The sequence below is a fragment of the Corythoichthys intestinalis genome, chromosome 20 (genome assembly GCF_030265065.1).
Source record: "Corythoichthys intestinalis isolate RoL2023-P3 chromosome 20, ASM3026506v1, whole genome shotgun sequence".
Classification (NCBI taxonomy): Eukaryota; Metazoa; Chordata; class Actinopteri; order Syngnathiformes; family Syngnathidae; genus Corythoichthys; species Corythoichthys intestinalis.
The window spans coordinates 31,879,116-31,899,989 of record NC_080414.1 but is presented as its reverse complement, the minus strand read 5'-3'; the positions used below and the strand labels follow the sequence as shown (position 1 = coordinate 31,899,989).

General features: G+C 37.9%; 1 protein-coding gene across 1 annotated transcript in view; it reads left to right on the top strand.

The window, feature by feature from the left end:
* Positions 1 to 19,680, top strand: part of mkxa (mohawk homeobox a) — a 61,420-nt gene extending 41,740 nt beyond the window's left edge. Inside the window, exons 6-7 of the mRNA XM_057824948.1 lie at positions 11,967 to 12,000; positions 14,454 to 19,680. Of these exons, the coding sequence (XP_057680931.1) occupies positions 11,967 to 12,000; positions 14,454 to 14,655 (236 nt within the window). The 3' untranslated portion in view covers positions 14,656 to 19,680. The remainder of the gene's footprint in view (positions 1 to 11,966; positions 12,001 to 14,453) is intronic.
* The last annotated feature ends 1,194 nt before the right edge of the window (positions 19,681 to 20,874 follow it).

Here is a 20,874-nt window from a genome sequence, read left to right as displayed (position 1 = left end):
AAACTACTGAATTGATTGATTAGGAAATCAGGTTGAAATAATAGAAAATTCCAAAATGTTGAGGGGGTTCACAAACTTTTGAGCAGCACTGTATGTTGTGTTCATGGCTCTCTCAGCCAAAAAGGTTCCCGATCCCTGGTCTACAAGGACAACACCAACTTGGTGATAATACAAACTCAGAATGAAAACTGCATTATTTTCAATTATACCCACCTGGATGCCACGAACTGTATAGAAAAAAGTTGTCCGAGAGTTTTAAGAGGACGCCTGCCGTTAGCAGTGTTGTTAATAACGGCGTTAGAGTATCACAGCGTTACTAACGGCGTTATTTTTTTCAGTAGTGAGTAATCTAATTAATTACTTTTCTCATCTTTGCAACCCCGTTACCGTTACTGAAGATTCAAAGGCGTGTGTTACTTTGCGGTAGGGTTTTTTTTTTTTTACGTTGGTTGAATGATGCAAGAAAAGTCTGCGAGACAGGGAGAGAGAAGAGCGGGAGTGGGAAAGAGGTAGTTGTGACGCCGTTGCAAATGCGATGCTAGGCTAGGTAATGCCTGACTGTAGCCGACAGCCTACAAACTACTACCCACATGATGCTACGCTAGATATCACATGTATATGAACTAGCTGCAAAATGACAGACTTGCCGGCGTTGGTAAACAGCTGCCATTTTAAAGCAGTAGACTTCTCAGAAAGGCTCTGTTGTAGAGAACTTTCCTAGCAAACCTAAGTCAATTTTTATCTAAAATACTCAATTGGCAAAATCTTGACTTGAATCTGTCTTCAAATGATAAAACAGTTTTAAAACTTTCACATGTCAAAACTAGACAGAAGGGAACTAATGCAATAACGAGAACAATTTTAACAACTTTAGCGGTTGATTCACAACATTAAATGACTTCCAAACATAGCAAAGGTTACTATCTAGTTATCACAATATCCACAATACCCCTGTGTCTAGTTAAGATTTGGGTAAAGAATTAGGCTTGGGGCATCTGTCCCAAAAACCCTTTGAACTTCACATAGTGTGACCTACAGTGTATGTTTTGTTTTGTTTTTCTGAATGGAAAAAAAAACATGAAAAGTAAAACCAGTTACTTTGCCAAGTAACTAATTACTCTTACATTCAGGTAACAGAGTTACTAACTCAATTACTTTTTGGGAGAAGTAATTTGTAACTGTAATTAATTACTTTAACAACAATGGCCGTTAGCGTTATGCTAACGCTAAGTGAAGGCGAATGCTATGCTAACTTTACCAGTTACATTTAGCATTTGATGATCACACAGCTCAGACCTTTAAACTCTAAAGCAACATTGCATATTCTCTCTGGCCAAGATAAGAAAAATCTTACTGTGTGTGCAAGCCTTGAAAGGAGAGAACACTGGCAAGTTGGAGTTGGGGGGGCGCAACATGTCAAAAAAGTGACACAACCAGACACTGCTACGATGCAAATGTCACACATTGTGAACATGTGACGGGAACTATGGCAAATTTTCATCTCGTTCTCGTCTCGTCAGATGAAAAATGCCATTCGTCTTGTTATGTTTTAGTCTCCTAAAACACATTTTTAGCTCGTTATCATCTCGTCATCGTCATGAAAAGCGTATTCGTTCACGAAATATTTTCATTATTGTCATTGTTGACGAAAACAACACTGATTCCCAAGGAGAAAAACAAAACAAAAGTAGCATGTGACGGAGGCGACAATTTGAAAAGTAGTGGAGTAGAAGTACAAATATGTGCTCTAAAATGTAGTAAAGTAGAAGTAAAAAGTACCACTTCATGTTTTTACTTTTTTGTTTGTTTGTTTGAGTGTGTGTATCTGTATTTTACCTAAGTACAGTCGTTACATTCCACCACTGGAGATGTTTTGATCTAGCATAGACTACCACCCATCCCTTCCTCTTTGGACTGAAGCAAAAATCACTGTCCAAACGTTCACATCTGCACATCCAGCAATTTGAATGAGACTTCGGTAAAAGTTGCGTCATCATAAAGGCGGTAGAACTGGTTAATATGTTTTCCATCCAATGGCCTATGATGACAGTAACCCCTGACTCATATTTCGACTGCCTGAGACATCCAAGGGACTTTGTAATTACACAGTGATCTGTTCTATTCTTGACCTACAGTTGCAGGTTAGTGTCGAGCTGAATGCCGATGAGATGTTTCAGTGGAAATCTGTTCACCTCATTTCCTCCCTTTGGATGTTGAGTTTGAAATTCTGTGTCCTTTCAAGTTTATGTCTTTCTACATCACTGGGTGAAGCTCATGTTTGTGAACTTGTGTTAAGACTTCATTGTGATTTTTGTTTGTTTGTTTGTTTTACAAAACATTGACTGTAATCAAAGTTCAGATGAAACACTTTAGCCTCAGTGATGACTACATGACTATTGCAGTGTTATTTTCGTCAACAAATGACTGGAACGAAAATATTTCATCGACGAACAATTTTTTATGACGAGACGATAACAAGCTAAAAACTTGTCTTGGGAGACCAAAACATAACAACACTAATGCCAGTTTTTGTCTGACGAGACAAGAACATGACAAACTTACGTCATAGTTTCCGTCACATGTTCACAATGCATGACATCTTATGTGTAGTTAACCTGCATCGTAGCAGTGTCTACTTGTGTCACCAATGTGATGTGCTGTGCCCCTAGACTGGTACACCACACTCACCGCTGTTCCAGCTATTGAGTCTGGCCACCATTCAGCGGATAAAATTTCCAGGGCGGAGCAAGCCACAGCAAACAGACAGCAGAGCGGACCAATCAGCGACGGGCGGGTGTGACGTTAGTAAAGCGACGAGGGACTTCCGCACGGAAGTAAACATACGAGGAGAGCGGAGTTTATTCAACATGGCTAGTGCGAGACGGACTGTTGTTAATGACTTGTGTCGATGTGTTTTTGGTAATTTAAAACTGATTTTACGTTTTTATGTTTGGATTGGAACATATTCTCGGCTCTCCTGTTCACCATCTGTGTTGTTGTGGAGACGACTTCCGACGCGGAAGAGTGACGTTGCCCCTTAAGAACACGTCACGCAAATAAACAAATCTGATTGGACGGTTGATTTTGTCCTTGCATGAGAGGCCGTTAATGGGCTGGGTCCCAGACGATTCTCACAGTGTTTGAAAAATACAGGGAGAACAGTCTGGCCGTGCCAGGCAACGGCGCCCCACCTCCACTCACCCTCTAGTGTCCTCTCCAGTCTGCCCATTGATTGTTTTAAGACACACATGGTAAAATTTGTGTTATAATTTTGGCAAGAGAGAATATGCAATGTTGCTTTTGCCTTTAAAGGTCTGTGCTGAGTGATCATCACACACTAAGGCTAGGTTCATACCGCAGGTCTTAATGCACAAGTCCGATTTTTTGTCTTATCTGTTTTTTTTGGGATGCCCGTTGAGCCTGTTCAAGTATTACACATGTACTAATTCGGAGTCCAATATGCGCAGGAGCATCAAAACAAATGACTACACATGACACACACACATACGGACAGTTTGCCTCGACTCTCGCCATGTAAGCAATCTTGTAATATTACTCATCTGGAGCAGAGAGAAAACTGAGCATTCTCAGGCTTATCTTTTTTTTTCATTTTATTTTTTTATGACTGTTGTCAAGTCCGCCCCTTCCCCCAAAAGCCGCGTTCACAGCTTCACCACTACCGTAGTGCCCTGTCTCTCTTGGGGGACTTGACAGTTCAGACCGCAGCCACATTCTGGAATAATGCGGCCCAGATCAGATACCTCATACGAAAGTGACCTAGGTCGGATTTGAAATGGTGAACTTTGATGCGACTTTTCCCGTTCAGACCGTCAAGGTAATGCCTCACTCGAGTCGGAAAAACACGAAAATATCGGATTCGTGCATTAAGACCTGCGGTATGAACCTAGCTTAAATGTAACTCGTAACATTAGCTTAACATTTACGTTAGCTTTAGACTATTGCTAACGGCGAGAGTCCTCTTAAACTCTCTGACAACTTTTTTTTTACATACAGTTGGTGGCGTCCAAGTTGTTATAACTATTTGAAAATAATGTTTTCCTGCTGGGTGTGTATTATCACGTGATAGATTTGTAGATGCTTAAATATGTTCTCATCTGTCAATGTTCATTAGAAATGGTCGTAAACCTTTTATTTATTTTTTGAGTCAAATTTTCGAATTTTACAGACAAAAATGTTGCGTAAACATGGACTAAAACTAGGCAAAATTAGTCTGAGTTTTCTTCAACAAAAACTAGATGAAGACAAACACATTTTGAAATGACTAAAATATGACTAAGACTAATAAGTTTTATCATCCAGAATATTAGGACAGAAATTAAAAGGACTGCCAAAATCAACACCTGTCAATAGGGTAATTGATCTGACAATCACAAAAACTATATTTTTTAAAATCATCTAAGAACAGTGAGCTGGCGGCTTCTCAAAAGAAGTGAAGGAAATAATCCGTCATCACTGACACGTTATTGCTCATTACCGCTACTTCAGCTAAAGGTTATAAAGCTATTCATGTTTGTTGATGATGATATTCGAATGAGAAGCTGAATGAGAGGGTTTACTGGAAACAGAGGGAACCTAAATTATTGGTCTCTTAACAAATTAAAGGACTAGTCAAAGCCATGACACTTTTGTGATTTATACTACCATGGTATGGGTCTTAATTTGTAAATCTGTTTTGAAGCTGCCAACACGTCAAATATTGTTTTTAAAATACAGCATGAGTTTATTCTTTTTCTTATCGCTACACTTTTGAAGCCCCCTCTGTTGTCCTTGTTGTCATGGGAAAATGTTTTTTACCTTTTTTAACCAGCATGTAATTTTTAGGGAATTGACACTCGAGGAGGATGAGCTCACCACCCTCCCGGAGGCCTACCACACATTGTAAACATACAAGTGTGTGTTAGTGTATTTATTTGTGGTCCTAATGCAGCCTTGCCCATGGTTTGTACAGCAGCATCAGCTTTGTTTATTGTTGTATGTTGCTAACAACAGCGCCACATGGGAATAATGATAGTGGGCCACGCTCATTAGAACAGGTGCAACCTCATCCTCCCTTTAATTTGTCAGCCCCGGTTCATTTTCGCGAGTATATTTGCTTTTTCTTTAATGCCCTCCCACCATCACCCCGCAGGGATGTTAAGTGAGCTTGTATTTTTGGACTCCCAGCCCTATGCCAGAATCCATCAGCCTTCTTAGTTTTCCCCTTCAGTGTTGCGTGAAACCCCACTGTCAGTAGAGCCCAAAGGCAACAGGCACATCTACCCCAGTTTTCAGTAGCAGAGTAAGTAGAAAGGCAATGAGAAACAGAATGAAAAAAAAAAAAAATAGCTGTTGAATATTAAGTGAAGCTTCTTGTAGTGCTTGGCAAAGCTATTGTTTTAGAGTACCTTGCCTTAAGATGTTTTAGGCACATAGCATTGGAAAATGAGCTTTTTGAGGGTGAAACTGTGCTATCAGATTTTATAGTTGTGGGACACCAGAAGTGAAGACAGGTGCCCCAGTACACCAGACGAATAAGCAGGCCTTAGGTCCATGGGCGTTGGCAGACATATTTCACTGGGGCATTTGCCCCAGTATTGATCTGCAGTGCCCCAGTATAAATTTCACCCGTAAAAAAAAAAAAAATACTATGAAGTTTTAAGTATACATAGCATAATCTACAGAATGCGCCTATTTTATATTACTGTTACACTATTTATTCTATATACACAATCTGCACATGGCTACCTCATATGGTAATTTATGCACGTAACTTTGGCTGTGATAGGCAGGGCTTTCAACAGACTTGCAGGGGCCCGGGGACAAGAGACCATTATAGGGCCCCCCCAACCCCACCCCATCCCTGCCACTGGCTTGTCACGACAACATACGCAGTACTTTTAACGCTTTGCAAGCAAGTAAATTTTCAAATTATTTAATTTGAGATTGACAGTTAAATTTAACAGACCGTAATGTGATGTGACACAATATAAATAAGGCTGTCAAAATTATCGCGTTAATGGGCGGTAATTAATTTTTTTAATTAATCACGTTAAAATATTTGATGCAATTAAAGCACATGCCCCGCTCAAACAAATTAAAATGACAGCACATTGCAATGCCAACTTGTTACTTGTGTTTTCTGGAGTTTTGTCGCCCTCTGCTGGCGCTTGGGTGCGACTGACTTTATGGGCTTAAGCACCCATGAGCATTGTGTAATTATTGACATCAACAATGGCGGGCTACTAGTTTATTTTATGACTGAAAATTTTACAAATTTTATTAAAACGAAAACATTAAGAGGGGTTTTAATATAAAATTTCTATAACATGTACTAACATGTATCTTTTAAGAACTACAAGTCTTTCTATCCGTGGATCCCTTTAACAGAAAGAATGTTAATAATGTTAATGCCATATTGTTGATTTATTGTTATAATAAACAAATACAGTACTTATGTACTGTATGTTGAATGTATATATCCATCTTGTGTCTTATCTTTCCATTCCAACAATAATTTACAGAAAAATATGGCATATTTTATTGATGGTTTGAATTGCGATTGTGATTACTTTCAATTAATTAATTTTTAAGCTGTAATTAACTCGAATAAAAATTGTAATCGTTTGACAGCCCTTAATATAAACAAACAATTTCCATCTATTGTCCCATGTAGTCTACAATACAATACAACTGAGAGTGCTATGCCTACCTGCTAAGCAACAAAACAGTATAACTACCGTATTTTTCGGACTATAAGTCACACCTGAGTGTAGGTCGCACCAGACATAAAATGCCCAACGAAGAGGAAAAAAACATATATAAGTCGCAGTGGAGTATAAGTCGTATTTTGGGGGGAAATTTACTTGATAAAATCCAACACATAGAACAGATTTGTCATCTTGAAAGGCAATTTAATATAAAAATACAATAGAGAACAACATGCTGAATAAGTGTACAGTATGATGTTACATGATGCATGAACAACGAAATGCGAATATACTGTCCTCACCAGGACACTACGGCTCGGTCTTGGCTATACAGCGAGCTAAACTCCCAAATGACAATGCTGGACGTCCGTATAATTTGCTGAATCAATTTCGTCCTCGATACCAAACAGGTTCGCATCAACATAAATAAATGATAATTAGATGCTATCACAGCAATGACACAAACGGTTAGCCTGCGTTCGCTAGCATCAGCACATCGTTCAAACAACCACACAACTGGCTCTAAGTGTCCGATTGTGGGTGGAAACACACAACAACAACAGAAAAGATGATACACACAGGCATTGCCTCTGTAGAGATATTTTACAAGCATAAGCAACGAACGTAGGTTCGCAGCCGTGTTCCTCTCTCGCTAACTCGCCCACTCACGCAGAGCTGCATAGCTGTCCGCTTTCTTCTGGCGTGTGAGCGCTCTTCTTCACGTAAACAAGTGCGAGTGCGTCCCACGTGGGCTTGAAAGCGCCACAAACTAAAAGCATGCATTTCAATATAAAAAAGTCAATAATACAATTGAACACATAAGGCAGAATGCGAACGTGGCCGTAGCTATTAAGAGTTATTCAGATAAATATAGCATAAATAACATGCTAACAAGTTTATATACCATCAGTGTCACTCCAAAACACCAAAATAACATGTGAAATGATATCATAATGTGTTAAAAATTTCACACATAAGTCGCTCCTGTCCCCCAGCCAAACTATGAAAAAAACTGCGGCTTATAGTCCGAAAAATACGGTAAACATCCTGTGCCTGCCCCCTCCAAATCCCTGTGGTTATCATGCCCTCAAACAGTGATGCGCCTAGATTTTTTGACAGCAAAGTCATTTATAACACAGTAGGTTGTAAACCCAAGATAAATTCAGCCACTGGACCAGTTCAGCATCGCGCACCTGCTCCCGACATACTAACATATATCCCTGATCTCCCATCACCTTTTCTCTCCTCGTCTCAACGCGAGCAGCATCTCTTGTCATACCGCAGCTCAATAGGCTACAAGCAGACAGACTCGAATCGGGCTTTGGTCACGGTGATCGCAAATGTAAATGTTATGCGTTAGCGGCTGTTGTTCACTTACGGACATCACCGTCCACAGCCAACTCTAGCCCGAATTCTCTGGCTTCTTGTCCACCTTTAAAAACTTCATCATTTTCCTCGTTCACCTCTATGATCTTCATCTGTTATGTTTTTTTTTCTTTTCTTTTCTGCGCACATGACGACTCGCCATGTGTAGTTTATAACAATGACAGATTTTAGTTTCCAGCTTCAGTGCATGTACGAAGTGTAGCCTTGAGTGTGCTAAGACTTTTTGTTTTTAAGTTTTTAAGTATATATCGAGTAGAATATAATATTTAATCAGACGATGATTTAAATAAAAAAGAAATATGTGAATGTAAAGTAAAATAAATTAAGGGTCATTCAGGGGCCCCTATGGTCCTGAGGCCCGGGACCCCATTTACGGTCTTGGTGATAGGGATGAGTTGACACTTTCTGCATTCACGTGCGTCAGGACATCTGAGTTGGAAAATCATTTTGATGTGTTCTTAAGTCAATGTGGGTTAAAAACATGGTTTCTACAAAGAAGAGTAGCCTATTTCAATGCTCCAATGATACGTCACAAGATGAGTGACTGTTTAGCGCCTTTTATAGACACCGTATAATAAAGAATCTTTTTTTTTCGACATAAACTTCACAAATGGATATTAGAAAGTAACTTGCTGGCTGCAAGGATAAATCAGCAAGGAGGAGTACAAGAGGTAATCTAGGTAACCCAGTTAGGCAACATAAAACACTTTTAGGTTACAATTTACCAGTTGAGAAACACTGATTAATTGCCATTACCATCCCTTTTCCGTTCAGACAAAGTAGAGCAGCAGAGTGCAGGAAGAGGTGAAGGGCAGATGGAAGTTGCTGAGTATGGGTAGAGGTGACTTGACTATCAACAAGGGATATCCAAATTTTGGATTTTTAATACTGATGGCTGAAAAACTAAAAACTGTCAGTTTTTTTTTTGTTTTTTTTTTTACAGAAACTTGTATTTTAGTTTGATTATATATAGTTTGAAGTGCTATTTCTGACTTTTTATGATAGATAAGTGCTAAAGAAATGTGCATGCTCGCCTGTGCCCAAGTATTTTATTAGATCTCGTGACGCCCCTGGTACTTGTTAACAGTTTGACTGCTGTAGATTGTCCGTGGAATTACCAAAGTGGCAAATCTGTTACATCACTTCATATTGCGTCAACAAGCTGCTCAACCACATTTCGTTATTCAGAATAATAAAACTGTCTTGGAGTTTAATGCTAGATGTGTTGAATAGATCGTGTGGATCAAGTGGCTGCCTCACACGTACTGGAAACACTTTAAAAGTGGATACACAGACACGCTACAAGGCACGGTCTGCCCACACAAATACACTTTTGCCCCACATGTTGCATCTCTTTTATGTCGACCTACTTGCAACTCTTGTCGCTGCCAACAACGAGCTAAACACTGAGCTAATATATGTTGGGGGGAAAACAAACATTCATATGAACGTCGGCCCTATAATTACACACCACCGTGATAATTGAGAATGTTGCCAATTCAGCCTAGCAGAGAGAGCAGATGGAATGAAGAGGATGCTTTTAGTCTCTTTAAATACTGGCTGTGTACTTACTCATTGAACCTATGTAACTGCCAGTAAAAATATTAAAGCAATAGAAGTTGAAAAAGATCTTGGGTGCATTAAAAGCTTTCGTAAAAATATTTTGGAATTGTAGAAGAAGTGCTGATTCTCGACAAAGCATAAAACCAAACATTGACAGGAAGCCTTGCATTTATTTTGGCAGGCAGCATCAGGAATAGTGCATGTCCAATACCTAAATCCAGGAGTGTAACAGCACTTCCTTGCAGAGGTGAACTAGTAGACCACAGAGAAATGAACAATGTCAATAAAAAGAAAATGCCTCTCTGATAAAGCCAAATAAAGGCTGAGCACTGATAGGACATCAGGGATAATCCAGGGGATTTAATTGGAATGCTTTGAGGGACTTTCATGTTGTAGTTTCTACACTTGTCCAGACGTTCATGTCACTTCAGTTTGCCAAGAATCAAAAACTATACAATGTGAAACCCTACTTCTCTCTCTGGACTATACAATGGAAAGGAAATGTTACACGTTCATCCAAGGCCTTCCAAAGTTCTGTATTCAGTGTGGGTCAAAGAGAAGTACTTAGAACACCGAACTTTGCAGTTCAAAAGCAGAACAAACTTTTCTGTTGGCAGTCACTTTCTGGTTCGTGGTGCATGAAGGATTTCAAGGCTGTTTTATTTTTTTCGGTTCCATCTTGACTCATTTGGGAGAAATAGAGACTATTTGTATATCATCAAACATTTAGTATGCAACTTTCTTGTTCATGGATACTGACTTAAAAGTTATGATGAAAACATTTCAACATCATAAAGAAATTCCAATGTTAAATTTAGATATTGTGAAAACAAAATACCTTTTTCATTATTTATCGAAATTTTTATTCTGGATTTATACAGTGGTAAGAAAAAGTCGCGCTCAAACTAGGAGCTAACGCAAACGCACAGCTGCACTGCTAGCGTGGCGCCCTGTCTCTCTCGCTCTTTTCTGACGTAATTGCTGAATGAATTCCGATTCGGTAGACTTGACAGTTCAGACCGCCGTCGAATTCTGGAAAAATGTGGCCCAGATCGGACTTAAACAATGGTTCACTTCTATGCGACTTGTCAGGTTCAGACCGTCAAGTTAATGTGTCACTCAAGTCGGACAAAGACGAAAAAATCAGATTCGTGCTTTAAGACCTGCAGTTTGAGCCTAGCCTTAGTGGCGTGTTCCCTACATCTACAACACTGACGTCTTTTTACATTACTTACAGTGGCTGCTGCTGGTTGATAGAAACTTTTAATATCCCTCATCTTCGAAGAGAACGGAGAAAGCATGTTGACATGCATTTCTGTCGGGGTTGTGTGAGTGTGCGTGTTTGTGGGGGTGGTGGTGGGGGGGGTCTAGTTATCAGCAAATCAAACGTACAATTGAGGGAAAAAAATGGACTGGCACATTCAGCAAGTAAAAAGGAGTAAATGTGTGTACATAATGAAAATAATTCACTTAATATGGTAGGGTCAATTCTATCCATACAACTTATGGGAAGACAATCTAAAATACCTATACCATTGAACTCATTATATTTTTAAGGCTTGAAACAAAAGCTTTGAAAGTTAAGTGTGTTCCATTTCAAGGCTACAAGACACACTTTTACTTAGGCAAAGATAAAAACTGGTATTCTTTAACTAAAAATAAAATTGGCTGAATGTTTCTGTGTCTGTACCTGGGCAAGACTGAGCTCCTTAAAGGCTCCCATGGCCTTCACTGTATGTTTTGGTAGCTCAAAGAAAGTGACTGGGGAGGATATCCAGATGCTCTGCTCTCTCTTCAGTACCTCTTCAAAGCCAAAAGTGTGCCATCATACTCACTGCAAGCAAAACACAGTTCGAGTGTAGGTCGTCACACAACACACATTGACACGCGCTTGGTCCTCTTCTTCGATTGAACAGAATATTGAGGTAAACACACCGATTGCCCTGAAGAGAAACTTGGTTAGATTGTCTAATGACGACGTTATTGCCTGCTAATGATTTACATATGAGATAATGATTGCTTCCATTTTTGGAGAGGAAAAAAAAGCACTCACTGACTCACGGTGTGTTCTTTCGTTTCCACTCAAGTCTTTCACGCTCACTCGTTTTCTAAATGATTTCCTCACAATTAAATTGGTGGGGGCCGAATTGTTTTTGAACTAAATATTAGCGAATGGAGTGTATGAGTCACAAGTCTCAATCCTATTAGCTACTTTCTTTCGGAAATGGAAAGATTTTTATCCATAAAACACAAAATCCTACACACTTCATGTTAATTTAAAGTTAACTTGTTTTTTTTTTTTTCTCCTAGAAACCACAGAGCATGGATCAAGTAAATATGACAAGTGAGTTCACCGCCTTTTGGCTTCATATTATTTTTTATCATGTTAAAACTCTCATGTTTTGGATGCTTTGTGCAAGTGTACTTACTGTTGTTTCTTAAAACTAGGGGTGTCCTTATAGCATATTTTTGCACCCGAATCCAGGTCACAGGATTGATAATCTGCCGAAAGAGTCCCGATCAGATACCGAAAAAAAAATCTATTAAATTCCAAATATGTTACAATTCTGTTAGAGTACTTTCTCTTCGGCTTTCCCCCCCCGAGTGTTGTGAACAGTGTTGTAATCTTACTTTAAAAAAGTAACTAGTTAAAGTTACAAATTACTACTCCCAAAAAGTAATTGAGTTAGTAACTCAGTTACCTCATTGTAAGACTAATTAGTTACTCAGCAAAGTAACTGACGTTATTTTCCATGTTTGATTGAACACGTTTATTTCGAATACTTAATACATACATAGGTACCGATAATTGGTGACAATAATGAAAAAAAAAAAAAAAAACTAAATATGAGTATTCGAAAAGGAGTGAGAAGAAGTAAAAACTTATTTACTCCCACCCCTTGTCCTTAAGTCCTGACATATCAGTTCCATTCCTTACATTTAAATATATACAGTACATTCTTGTTTAACACATATACAATCTCACCATATAACCCTGCATATGACTTATACACAAATGTTGCAAAAGCCCAGTCCATTAAACAGCCCAGAAAACATAAATAAATGAATAAATGACAGCAATGTCCCATATCCCAATAACCACAACACCCTAGTTGTTATCCATATTTCCATCATCCTTATATTTTTTGAAAATCATATCTTTACACAGTTTCTTAAATTGTCCATTATTTATACATTGCTTTAAATCGACATGAAATTTCTTCAGTAGTGTCACCCCAAATACTGATATGCAAAAACTTTTCCTTGTCGTCCGAAATCTGGGTTCTTTGAAGACCCAATATCCCCGTAAAATGTAACTTTTTTTGTAGTTTGTAAACAACTGCTGAATATTCTGAGGTAATAAATTTCTTATAGCTTTTAACATTATTTGTGCTGTTTGGTATTATACGATATCCGAAAGCTTGAGCAATTTTGAAATAGTGTGTTTGTATGATCCTGATAACCAGCTTTGTGTATGATCCGTAATGCCCTTTTCTGCAGTACATTTACTGAATATAGCGAAGTTTTGTAATTATTGCCCCATACTTCGGCACTGTATTGCAAGTAAGGAGAGACTAGTGAACCATATAGAGTGTGGAGTGATTTGGAATCTAATACCCACTTTGCTTTATTTATTATTGCAATATTCCGCGAAATTTTGCCCTGTATGTGTTCGATATGTTGTTTCCAGTTAAGTTTTTCGTCAATAATTACCCCCAATAACCTGATTTCATGTACTCTCTCAATTTCTATCCCATCTACTATTATCTTCAACTGTGCATCGTTTTTACAGTTCCCAAATAATATTATTTTTGTCTTCTCTAAATTTAATGATAATTTATTATTACTAAACCATATTTTTAATTTGTTCATTTCTGTTAGTATTTCCCCTTGCAATTGTAATATGTTATCCCCTGAGTGAAAAATATTTGTGTCATCAGCAAAGAATACAAACTGCAGTAGCGTGGAAACCTTGCACATATAGTTTACATACAAAAGAAAGAATTTGGGGCCCAATACTGACCCCTGTGGGACACCACACACATGTTATAATGTGTAATAACATGTACATTCTATAACATCTTTCACATCAAATATGTTTATATTAACTGATTGAATTGATTTTTTCATTTTAAAAAAATATACATAGGTCACACTTTTTACATCTTTAAAGCAACACTTGGTAACTTTTCAACCTTCATAAAATCTTTTCATAACATTTGTGATTATATGTCGACTGACCCTAAACCTAGGTTAATGACACCTGTTTTATATCTTGAGGGGGCGTTTCATTCAACCAAATTGTAGTAACGCGCCCCTTCACATCTTGGTAATGGTAACGCCATTGTATGGAGGTAGAGTGTGTCTTTATTATTCAATCCTAAAAAAGTTGCTACAATCAAAATATATATTTTATATAAATCTACCTCCATAGCGTTGCAGTGATGGGGAAAAGCAATTAATTAGATTACTCATTACTGAAAAAAAAAACGCCTTTAGAAACGCCGTTATACTCTAACACCGTTGCCGAGTGTAAAACGTAAATATTTTTTTTGATTGTTTTTATGCATAGCCATTGTATTTCTAGATTAATTTGTTACTTTTTCGCCTTTAAAAAAATCAAAATATATATTTATATATTTCTTTTAAATTAAAAACCTGATTGTTTTCACCTAATTCCGATCGATTAAATCATACTTTAAAGCAAAAACGATGTCACACACCTTGTTCCTAATTCTTAATCTCTGCCCTTAATGTGTTTATTTAACTTCATGGCCCATGTTTGTGTGTCATCAGTGGTGGCGTCAGAGCTGAACAGAAGGAGAAGGTGAAGGGCAAAGACGAGACGTACTGGAAGGAGATCAATGCCGCCATGGCCTTGACCAATATGGCGCAGGGGAAGGACAGTACCTCCGGGACCACCAGCTGCATCATCCAAAAGTCTTCCCATATAGCAGAAATCAAGACTGTTAAAGTGCCACTTGTGCATAATTATTAGCTCTGAGCTGAGCCTCCCTACACTATGCAAACATTCCTGTTTGAGCAAACAAATCATAAGAGGACTATTTGAAAGGACAAAGAAACATTTTGGTGGTTGAAAGTGTCTTCAAAAGGACTCATTATGTTGTGCGGACATGCAAAAGTATTGACAAGTTGTACTGCAGTATTTACTATGACAAGACACTTTTTTTTTTTGTAATATTAACTTATTTTTCGAATGACTTTCCCCACCTATTTTTTTATGCTCAATGTGTATTTTGCCAAAGTGACTTTTGCTCTTGTCAGTGCAAAGTACAGATACTAGTAGTGCCTCTTTGATATGTGTGAAGGATTATTTGACCAATGTTTAGAGTCACTGTCGTGATACAGGAAGTGGAAACATGTGCCTTGAAAGACTGAATGAGGTCATCAATCATTACACATGCAGACACACACGCACCAAGCCACAGACAAATATATCATGTGCTAACACTTTGTTACAAAACAACCTAAAGTAGTTCCTTGAAGGTGTCCTTTGTATTTTGACTAGAATCCTCCATTAGACTGTAAACCGAACCATATTTTGTCGGTGCTGGCAGCCCAACAATGACAGTTAGGTACGCAGATACGCAGCGCTAACGTGAGCAACCCACCGATAAGGAACTAAGGGATGCATCTCATCCTTGGATTGTATTTCATTAGTGATGACGCTCCCTTCTTATCGGAACAAAACATACAAAAGCTGGACCCAAATCAAGGTACACTCCCACGTGCAGTGACACAAATATGCACATGATGTAAACTCGACCTGACCTATAAAGGGATGTTTTTTTTATACATTATCAGTGTTTTACATAGACGGCATTGCCTTTTCACATTTTTCATGGGGTGAAAAAATTAAATACATGCAAACGCCCACTGCCCTGCTTCATCCTCAGCTGTTTAGCATTACATTCAAATTGCTGTTTACAAGAAGCTGGAGGACAAGCTTAAACATTCGACTTTGACCCCGTCTTTATTTGTTTGTCTTTACATGCGTGCATTGCATTAGTAGCTCAGTTTAAATATTTTGTTATTTCTGATCTGTACATGTGCGGTTGTTGAAGTATGTTTTTGATCAGGCTCCTGTACTTGGTTGTGCATAAGCCTTCCACTTTAAGGGCTTCTTCGATATTTGATGGAAATTTGTTCTTTCATAGTAATTTCAAAAATGTTCACAAATTCAAGTCTGACAAACTGGAAAATCTAAATCTGATTTTTTGTGGGGTTATTTTTACATTCAAGGTACTGTTTGTGTGTGTCATTATGAAGGAGTATTTTGGCCGCAATGGAAAGAAAGAAAATAATATTAACTAGGCCTTCAAGCAGGACTGAACGGGGCCTTGCAGTTTGGTGCAACTCGGACAGCACGCAGCTCAACATGGTGTCAGATCGTCTCCCTCTCATCATATCATGAGAACCTAACGTGCTTGAAACTCACCTTTTTTTGAGTGTCTGACAAAGATGTTTTTGTATATACTGACATGAGAAATACAATCACATACCTAGGTGAAAAAAATCTCTATTGAAGCGGGTCCTACAAAAATGGAGTTGCTCATGAGCTGTGCAGCCACGCCCTTATTCAAAACTAGGGTTGTTCCGATCATGTTTTTTTTCTCCCGATCCGATCATTTTAGTTTGAGTATCTGCCGATCCCGATATTTCCCGATCCGATTGCTTTTTTTTTTTGCTCCCGATTCAATTCCAATCATTCCCGATATTTTTTCCCGATCATATACATTTTAGCAATGCACTAAGAAAAAAATGAATAAAACTCGGACGAATATATACATTCAACATACAGTACGTAAGTACTGTATTTGTTTATTATGACAATAAATCCTCAAGATGGCATTTACATTATCAACATTATTTCTGTGAGAGGGATCCACGGATAGAAAGACTTGTAATTCTTAAAGGATAAATGTGACTTTGTATAATGTGACTAAATATTGCCATCTAGTGTATTTTTTTTTAGCTTTTAGTAAATGATACTGCAGCCATTTAACTTCTGCCCAAATGCATGATGGGAAGTGCAACCATGACTGTGCATAGGGGTACCAATTCATATATCTTCTCTGCGTTGGGAAAGAACATAGGATGTTAAGACAATGATCAACTACTACCTTTCTTCCCCACATTGCCTCCCACGTTATTTCTAATTGCTGAGAGAGGTATTGTAAGGCTTTAGCCACATAAGAAATGGCTCCTAAGGCTGTCAAAATTCTCTCTACTCATTATATGCTGCCTCTTAGAGCTATTTATAGGTAAAACAGCATCTTTATAGATCGCACACGACAATGCGTGAGTGGGTCGTGCAGCCCATGCGTTAATTATTTAACGTGATTAATTAAAAAAAAATAATTGCCGCCATTAACGCATAAAATTTGATAGCCCTACTTTAAGCCAAATCTACTCTGGATGAGTGTAAGACATTTTGTCTGTAACGTTAAATACAATTAGAAAACGATTTAAATAAATAATATACTGTATATATATTAAAAAAAGGCATGTCCGATATTTTTTTGCCGATTCCGATATTTTGAAAATGACATGAAATGCCGATCGATCGGGACATCTTTATTCAAAACTAAAATAAATCTTCTAATTGGCCCAATTTAACCAGGTGTGCCAAATTTTGTGGCTCTATAAACTGCCAAAGTGCCTTAAGAAATCTCCTTCCTTTTAATGGCAAACAAAGGGTCATCATGGCAACAGAGACATGTGGACATGGGCCTTAAAATGTAGCATTACAAAAGGTAATTACACTGACCAACTTGAAAGGAACTGGGCATGTATAAGTAAAATGAGTGACCTGTTGGCGCTGTAGGGTTGATGCACATGGCCCCTACAGGACCCATCAGGGTATAACTCTCATCAAGCACAGGAAGTTTGGCGCAGATATCTTGTAACTCTAACAAATTATGACTGTTCAAAATTTTGGGTGAAACAAAATGGCGATTGTTCTTCTTCTCTTTCCTGTTTGGACCTCTCTGCTTCAACAAAACCTCAGTATTTTTCATCAGGCACCTGAACATATGTCTTAAGGCTCTTCTGATGCAGGTTTGAGGTCAATTGATATTTTGTCCCTTGGAGTAGGAGACTGTCTAGTAAAAAAAAAAAAAAAAAAAAAAAAGACATTTCCTTTTCACAGCAGTGGGTGCCAGGCCTAAAGGGTAATAGTTCAATGCAGTCGTGTTCATGCTGGGATACCTCTCACACATGCCAAATATGAAAAAGACTAAACCTTGGATCAGAGAGTTATTAGTCATTTAATGAATTTCGCGCGTTGCCAAAAAGGCCAACTTTGGCACCCCGCCCAGGTCAGGCCCGTAAATGAAACCTCACCATTTTGATTACCTAAGATCTCATATGTCTCATGAACAGTCTCACCAATTTTGACGAGGATCCAACTAACTCCAAATATCTCAAATGTGCACCGTGTAAATCTACTAAAATTTCTCATTCAATCCAAAATACTCAATTTCCTGTTTGGTTTGGGATGTGGGTCCTAGAGAATTTTTGTTGCAGTTTTGCACAAGGTATCGACTCACCAATTTTCATCGCTCTACATTGAAAAAAAACCTAATGGGAGAGGCCGTTTTGAAAAATTCAAGGGGCGCCATTCGTTTTTTTTTTTTGGGAGGTTGCAAAATTATCAAAATTTACGCCATGCCGCATGAATGTCAAAATTTTGGTGAGTTTTCAAGCATGTTAAGGCCTCCAAACTGTCCATTTTCATTTGCCCTGAAAAACATAATAACATAGACATTTGCATTGAAATAGGGCTATCGCGCCACTAGGTGCTCGGGCCCTATAAATAATATATACATAGAAACATTTTATGAGAGCTTTTTATATAAATCAGTACATTTCAGAAAAAAAATTGAGACCAGATGCATAGTAATCAGATCTAGAACATTTGCAATTTTACATTAAAATGCTCTTACTCATAATGGTGTTCATTTTATCCACTCCTCTCATTTATTGATTTTTCATACATGGTTGAGTTTGGGTAAGAGGCAGGGTACGCACTTGACTGGCTGCTAGTCATTCACAGGAGTTGAATTCGTTGGTCATGAAACTTAAAAAGATCCTCAGCTGTTGTTTTTTCGCACTCTCATTTCAGTGTGGCCTTAATACTCCACCCATCATGTCAAAATGTACATTCCAATGTATATTGTGCTTTTTTGTTTGTTTGTTTGTTTTTATTTTTGACAACCCAGACTGTGATTATGGTCAAGGATTTGGGAGAGGGAGTGATGCTGCACAAAATGACTTTCTATATGTACAGATTGTGCAAGCTGTCAAAAAGATGCACTTATGGACATGCGGTAAAATGAATCCTTCATTTGGAATAAGCTTTTTTTACATGAAGTCAAAAAAATGAACCCTATATTTTTCATCTTATGGATGCTACAATGAAATGAATCACACTAGCTAACCCCAAGGCACTATTTACACAGTGGGGGCTACATGTGTTTTTTTTTATACACCTGACCCAGACAGGGTAGCTGCAGGATAGCAGTTTGGGCTGCTTCTTGTATTTCTAATCTTAACCCTCGCACCTCACACGATACCCACTCTCGGGGTGGAGATTGTACAAGGGAGGAGGCCTCATTTTCAGTGTTTTTTTTTTTTTTGTTCATTTCTACACGCAGACCATCCTCAAAGGTGACACAAGCAGAAGGGTTTCTATTGCCAAAATGTTGGTGCTGTAAATGCCTTTCTCAGGCCGAATCTAATGACAAATGAAAGGCAACAACAGTATGTAAAGCCTATAAATTATTACTGACTTTGTAAAAATTAAGAAATTTGTTACCTTTTTCCTTTTTTTTTTTTTTTTTTTCTTTTTTACTGTTAAGTTATATGAATTTATTTCTCTTTTTGTCTATTTTATAGAGACTGGATTTTCTATCCAATGACCAAATGCATATCTCATTGTACTGTTTAATTTCATGTAGAATTTCTTTAATGAACTGTTTTTATTTGGTCAAAGCATTGAATAAACCTCAGAATGGAAAAAAAATGCTGGCCTGAGCTTTTGTGAAATGGTCAACTGATTTTACCTTAACACATTTTTTAAGTAAATGAAAAATATATTTCAGATATTTTTGGATACAAAAACTGTTTTATAGTATTGTAGCTATAGTATAGTGCAGGGTCATGAATTAAAAATCCTCTGGGTCCGAAATTAAAAAATTACAACAATCTCGTGTCAGAAATATTTTTAATGCTTCTTTTTTTCCAAAAAATACAAACGTATTTTTATGTGGTAAGCTGATAATTACAACATTCAAAAATGTAAATAAAATATAAAAGGTGCATAAAACTAAAAAAGTGCTTTAATTGAATCATTAAATAGCAACATAAGAGCATGTTCAAGACTTCTTTTTTTTTTTTTTAATTGTGGATGCTGACAGGGGGATTTGCTCTATTTTTTGACAGACCTCTTCTTTTTGCTTTCCATCAACAAAGTTTCAGCAACTACACTCATACAATCTTTGACAATCGGTGCGTCACTGAAAGACTTTTTGTTTTGCCCCAATATCCACGCTATTCTGAGGGAGAATTCATTTGCGCGTTGCTGTGCAGTGAATAAATGAACCATGAATGAACCACTCTGTTTCCTGCATCAATCTTGCGTAGTTTTGAGCACGCCATTTGCCGTACGTTTTCGCCTCTTCCTCCAACTTCATTCGGCTCAGTTTTTGGCTGTCAATCCGCGGAGTTTGGAAAGCGAGTGTGAGACATGCTGTTCTAAAAATAACTTTCAAATGCTTCACTCCCATTGACTGGCTCACGCGCGTCACCGCTAAGGTTTTTGTTTATTGCCCGCCTCCACTCTGCAAACCCGCAGAAAAAAATGATTTTTGTTGTTGCAACGTGTATTAGTCCTGACAGTTTGAGATCCGGTCCAGACGGTTATTTCCCAACGCAGAGAAGATATATCAATTGGTACCACGACGCAGTCATGGTTGCACTTCCCATCATGCATTTGGGCAGAAGTTAAATGGCTACAGTATCATTTACTGAAAGCTCAACAAATACACTAGATGGTAATATTTAGTCACAATATACAAAGTCACATTTATCCTTTAAGAATTACAAGTCTTTCTATCCGTGGATCCCTCTCACAGAAAGAATGTTAATAATGTAAGTGCCATCTTGAGGATTTATTGTCATAATAAACAAATAC